General features: G+C 34.1%; 1 protein-coding gene across 1 annotated transcript; it reads right to left on the bottom strand.

Annotated features, from left to right (window-relative positions):
* Positions 1 to 260: 260 nt before the first annotated feature.
* Positions 261 to 1,869, bottom strand: LOC127879715 (uncharacterized). Its single transcript, XM_052426714.1, has 2 exons — positions 1,769 to 1,869; positions 261 to 1,502 (listed from the first exon to the last, which is right to left on the bottom strand). Exons 1-2 carry the CDS (start codon positions 1,855 to 1,857, stop codon positions 1,091 to 1,093), a joined length of 501 nt encoding a protein of 166 aa, XP_052282674.1. The 5' UTR covers positions 1,858 to 1,869; the 3' UTR covers positions 261 to 1,090.
* Between the last annotated feature and the right edge of the window lie 5,142 nt (positions 1,870 to 7,011).

Here is a 7,011-nt window from a genome sequence, read left to right on the forward strand (position 1 = left end):
GTGAAACATATCGCACATTTAAACGTTACTTAGTGTGTTAAGAAATTGTATTTGACTATTTATCCTTAGCGTTTCCAAAAAGCCATGTCGACTCAGATCAAAATAATTTGCGTGACTCATTCAATTTAAAGCAACTGCATGTTTTGGCATAATCTTCACTTCGCACCATCAAGGAATGTTAAAGATGATTTGCAAACAAAGAAACATTCATTTTTCAATTTTCTTCAGTTTAGTTGCAGTATCATAATAACGGTAATCAGTTTAAATTCAGCATGTTTATTAGCTGTCTTATGAAAATTCAGAAACAGTAAAATAATCACGCACAATTTAGGAGTGTTTTCTCTCTCTTAAACATTAAATAACACACTTGGTGGCATGGCATTTACATAAACACAAATGTATTTAACATGTCATGAAACATTGCTGCAATGAAAAAGATGCAATAGAACGGTATTAAAAAATAAAATAAGTATTACATTCAGAAAAAGAAACATTAATCCATTAATGACCACATTATTCTATTTGCAATTATATTAGAAACTGTAAGGAACTATATAATAATGCTATTAAACTACTTTATACTGATATTTACTATTGGAATATTTTTGCTTTATGCAATTTTAGTCATGCACCAAATTTGGGACGCCAGACACATACGATATCAATATTCATATATATTCCATCGTTTAGTTATGACACATTTACTTCAAAATATGCATGACTGTATGTTTTTCTGCATGTTTATGACAATTCAATAATCACCTGTCTATGAATTGTGGAATATATATTTCCACTTATCACTGGCGAAGAAATGCTATGAAATATCTGTCATGGAGTCCAACATTACACTTCACGCAGATCAGGGTTGACTTTCCGCCACAAAAGGCACACTTTCTCTGCGTATTATTTGGCGCAATGTAGTGGTCGCGCCTTTCTTACCTGACAGCAGCCGGTACTCTGCAATTAATGTGCATTACCCTCCCAACCGGACGTCCACGCAAAGCTCGTTGGGAATACCGCATAAAATAAACTTTGCATATTTCCCGCCTGAAATCAAGAAGATCCATGAGTTGGTTATGATACTTGGCGATTAACCTGTACAGGATTCATGCATTTTGCACAACCATGTTCTTCTTGCCCTTCTATGAAAGTTGGGCATCCTTTGCTCATTCTGGTTTTGTTGCACAGGGATCTGAACGTCATAGTAAATAGTGGTGTCCGATGCATCGGACACAAAGTCTACATCACTACCCGCATCCTGCGATGTGTTCGAATGGTTAGTGTCTGTGATGTTTGAGACTGATCCGGTGGCACTTCGCACAGAAACAGTCATATCAGCACGAAGTTGGTTCCGTGTCAATTTGTTTATATTGCCTCCGAGGTCTTTATGCCCGCTATCCTCATCACTTTTTGTAGCATCTTCTGCTCCAGTCATGAACACATCAGCTTCTTGAAAGTATGTATCATCTTCAAGAAGATGCAACACATCATTTAGAGTGAACCTGTTAACATAAATTTATATAAATGTAGTTGTAAAATATTATTATTTGGTATTTTCACAGACCATTCTACATCTCAATTTTTACACATATGTGATTGGCGTCCCAAATTTGGGACGCAATATTGATTAGTAAAAGTCAATGGAAAATAAGTAAATACTTATATTTCCATTAGTGTACATTATAAAAATCACATATCTCAATATTATAAATCTATAATTTTGACTTTATTACAAAAAATGTATAATTGAGCATAAATCAATACATACCTTTTTTCAGCCATTGTCAGTCCAAGAAAAATTTGCCCCTTGTCGTTAAATGCAGCCTCATGAATGCATGAAATTTCTGTCTGTTTCATCTCAAATTGGTGTTATCTGATACAAAGGACTGATAGCAAAGACACACAACAGATATAACTGTATATTTGTCACTGAGATAATTAACACTGATCAGATTTTCTAGGTGTCCCAAATATAGGATGCTGGTCATTAATGGGTTAATTAAAAATACTTCAAAATGTCCGATATTGAAAACCGTCGAAGATTCCGTTTTATGCTACATTCTAATCGTATTAGTAGAACCATTGGTTCATTTTGGACAATGATGTGCATAAAATACCATGTCATATCCCGAACAGATCTGTGTGTACATGTATACGAAACGTTTTTTGTTCATGCTCTGAGAAGTAAGGGCCTCTATTTGAGCCATTAAAGAGATATATGTGTAAGTAATGTGTTAGTTGAAAAACAACTAACAAGAATGAGAGCATTTAATTAACCGCCACCTTGTTAATTGCAATCTATCATCTCATTTGCGAGCCTGTTATTATTTAGACAACATGCTCCAACCCATTAAGTTAACATTCTCGCAATATTGTTATGTATTAAGTTAGATAGCTTCCAAGTTTAGATGCCTATTATTCACGCCATAGAAGGTTGTTATTTCCTTCTCTGACAAATACTTGGGCCTATGCAATTTGCAAACAATTTCGAGTCAGGTTTACCACATGCTATGCAATCAACGTTAGTATGTACTTTTTAAAGTGTCTCCAGTCAAACGTAGATGAAAACGAGAAACACGCCAATATGTACAGACGACTGTATTATTTAGAATGTAATAAGCTTGTAAAAATGTTATATGCATCGTGTTAACATTCTTTATTCTACGATCGCTATGTTAAATATAGATAACGGTAGTCACTAGTGCAGTGATATGTAATGCATTCGACAAGAACGGATCGTGCGATGCGTGCTCAATGGATTGTATTGAAAGGCATCAGAACAATTGAAAGGCAAAATTCAATCAATTTGAAATAATAAAATGTTGGAATTTACATGTGTAAGTTGCAAACAACGTTCTGTGGACTATAAGTTTCCATTAATACTTCTACTTTAGGATAAGCGACGACGTTAAATCTAAGAAAATTCTTCTGGGTCTGGTTCACATCTCTTTCATGTTACATTATTGTTCATTATATTTCACGTGTCTTATTAGGCAGTAAATCCCATTCGTTCTCGAAATTATCATCGATGTTTAACATCAAAATGTCATGGATACTTCATTATATTCTCGAACATTAACGTATACTTGCACGCGTAAGTTACATATAGCTCCGGATATTTTTAACTCTTGTTTTATGTTGTCAAAAGTGCTTATGTAAATATAAGCACAGCTAGTGTATTGGAGAAAAGGCAAGTATTAAAGGCAATCGCTTATTCATGCATACATTTTTCAGACTATAACTGTTAAAAAGGTACCTTTATAAATGAAATGACGATTATGATAGGCGTCGGGAAAAACAACGTACTTCAGACCAGAACAAAATAACATGACAAGGGATGTTGTGTATACAAAACTCGGTTATGTCAAGTTAAAACGTGTGCGTATGATACGGACGCACAGACAAAGCGAATACTACGCACTAATTCTTTTTGGCAGCACACAGTGGTGTTTCGATCGTTGTCATGGCATAATTGTGTACCATCAGTGAGCTTGATAAAAGGAAAGATTTACTCACTCGGATACAAATTACATTATACTTATTAAGGGCTTAAGATTTACGAGATTACCCATTCATCCATAAGGATGCAATCCATTTCTAGGGACAGAAATAATAAAAGCTGCAATATACCGTTTTTTAACGCAAACTTAACATGTCTCTTCGCATTCATTTTGTGCATGTCGTCGGGGAACAATTGAAATCCCTCTGTAAATGGTTTAATTATATTCATGTTTAAAGTGGAAAAAAAACGAGAAAAAAAACCTTGGTGTCGAAACCCAACATAAACCGGAACAATGTAAAGAACTAATATACATAAAAACCATTGTTCCATTTCCATTTGTAATGTCCATTATTGGCCAAAATTATTACCATGAAACTGCCTTCATTGTTCGTATTCTCACCTCTATTTGCTTCTTCTTCCGTGTGAGGTCAATCTCGCCGTCCCCCTTAATACAGTAAGCGAGGCCGTGCGGGTATGCCGTGATCGTACAGTCTATTAAAGGCCCGAGAACTTTCAGATGCGCTTGTTAGGAAATGTCCGTTCGTTATGTTTTATGGTATAACATTGTGCTAAAGTATAAAAAGGTTACAAAGCAATATATAGAAACGTATTAGGTTAATTGAAATGTCCAATGATTTCATGTCGTTATACTTTTTTATCATAGAGCATATTTGTTGCATTATTGGTACGAAACCCGTTATTATACTCACATTCCACGCATTGCCTTATCTTCTATTGACAGACGATATTTAGTATCCTATAAAATCCTGTTTATATACTTATATTCAAGGAATACTTGTTGACTATATTTGATATGCAACGCTATTGCTCTACTCACGTTTCACGGATACTTTTAACAATTGTCGCTAGGAAACCCTGTTGCGATAATCACGTTCTAGGAATACCTTAATCTACTGTTGCCATGAAATCAATTTGTCATACTCCCATTCCACGAATATCTAGCTTTACTGTTGATATGAAATCCCGTTGATATTTCATGAATGCCTTGATCTACCGTTGATATCAAACCATATTGTGATACTCCCATAATTCCACGAATAGCTTGATATGCTGTTGATATAAAACTTCGTTTCAATACTCACATTCCATGAAAACTTTGTCAGAGTGACGGCATTGTCAGCGTTGCTGTCGGTAACGCGATTGTCAGAGCCCTCACAGTAGCGCAATACCTTATGGATGATCAGAACTACGCCTGAGTTCGGATACCTACAAGCACGAGTAACACGGGCATGAAGGGGACTCTCGAATAGGCGGGTTTGGATGGGCGCACATGATATATGTTACCATGCGCCACATGCTTGTACGTATGTACGACATTGCTTTGTTTTTTACATGTGTTATTTTACTCAGTTGAAAGTCTCTGTAATAATGTTTATAACTTTTCTGTTACATACTCGAGCGAAAAGCTGCATAACCAATCAATTGAAATAGGCATGGTGTTAAACGAGTGGTAAATATAATGACATGACCGCGTGATTGTTTTTGTGTTGCATATTCTCTACCTTTATTGTAAAACGTGGTAATGAACGTAATCGAACTTTGAAAACAATACAATTTTGTTATTTAACACGCACCTGAAAGTTAAATTTAAATGTTCAACACTATTTCTAAACTTACCTTATATATTACAGTTAATGCATTGTTAGTTGACAATCCATAAAATGGTGATAAACGTATCTTACATATGTGGCACTTGGTAAAAAGAATGTATTGTATATAAATCACCACGTGCATATGGTAAAATATGATAGCAACACTTAAAAGAACAGAGATATAACGGTCTTAGTTTTGACATGTCAAACTTTTGTTATAAATAAATCATCTTACATAAATTTTAATACAAAGAGATAACTTTTGGAAAACAAAAACTCATTAAGCATCACATCACTTATAAACATGGTTTGGATTACAGCAAAAGTAACCTATGCTTTCTTACAAAATGATCGGGCATGCGAATTGGGGTTATATATTCATTAAACTTAAGATACCGAGGAATCAAAAGAAAATAGGAAGGGTAAAGTAATTCAATTGACATTGTTAAAAAATATATCAAAAATGCATGAACCAAATAAGACAAATTAAATCGATATATTAAAACAAATAAAATAGTATGTCTATTATATTATAAATGTAGGCAAACAGATTATGATTGAGGTGGTACTGGTGTAAAATAGTTTGTGTCGCAAACACAAACTTCTCAATTTATACATGTCTAACATTAAATACTTAAGTTTAACTTATCTAACATATATATTGCACGTTTACAATCAATAACAACGAGACTATATATATTAATTCGACGATAAGAAATAGCTTGCTTTAAATCAAACACAAGCTGTATATTAAATTTTAAAAAGCCTTATTTTTTCTGTACAGTCCGTTTCACTTTGCGCTTTTATGGAATATTTATTTTATTTCTTATAAACGAAAAACCTGTTTCGGCGGAAAGTGTCGTCCTTGATTAGCCTTAGCGAAAGATTCAAGCAAATATAGAACGACATTATACGCAAATGTATCAAGACCGGATTTCCTTGAGCGCGGTTCGGGTATTTTGCAATTCCACTTACCAAACTTTTAGCGCAAACCGCATTCGTAAAATCGTGACCGTTTACATCAATCATCTAACATCTTTTTGTAAAAGGAGCTTACGGGATGACGAAAATAAATTTTAAACAAAACGAAGAAATCAATATATTGAAACTTTCATTACAATTCTTACTTTGTTACAAAAAAATACCCACATTTAGGTATAAAAATATAAGGTATACGCTAGAGATCGGTTAAAATTTAAATATTGTAAAAAAAAACAACGTCTCTTAAACTGAGAATCGTCAAACTGGCTTCTAGTATAAATGAAATTAATAGTAGTCCCCGTAATGTAATACAATATAACATCCATCCCGAATACTGCGCATGTCAAATTTAATCGGCAAAATAATTGTCTGAAAGAGTGATCCAGCATTTTAAAGCATCTCACAACAAGTTTCACACGCTAAGCTATTTGCACTACAAATGCCTATCCATTACGAACAGACAGCGAGCTAAGGGACTTCTGACAATATGTCGAGCGACAAATTCAAATTATTGCATAGTATTTTTACACAAGAACAACCAATTGTAGTTTTTAAATTAAAACTTGCAAAACATTTTGCTGGGTCAGCCTGTATGACTAGTATTATGAACGTTTTACACGTACATCTCAAAAACAAGTTCACATATAAGGTTTATCGAAAAATATTAAATGTATAAAAACCACGTACAAGATATGCAAATGACAAATACGTGTAATATAATCCGCCATTCCAGGGTAAATTGGTTTATACGTATGAGACAAAATGGTACACATTTTTTAGCAATCAAAGGTCCGTTTAGTCGAACGCATTGCATGTTCCAACGCATCGTTGTACCTATAACGTGGACATACTTCTTCTATCATTTGATTAAATCATTAACATTTTCATTTGGGCGTATTCAATTATGGGACATAG

Source organism: Dreissena polymorpha, chromosome 4 (assembly GCF_020536995.1).
Source record: "Dreissena polymorpha isolate Duluth1 chromosome 4, UMN_Dpol_1.0, whole genome shotgun sequence".
NCBI lineage: Eukaryota > Metazoa > Mollusca > Bivalvia > Myida > Dreissenidae > Dreissena > Dreissena polymorpha.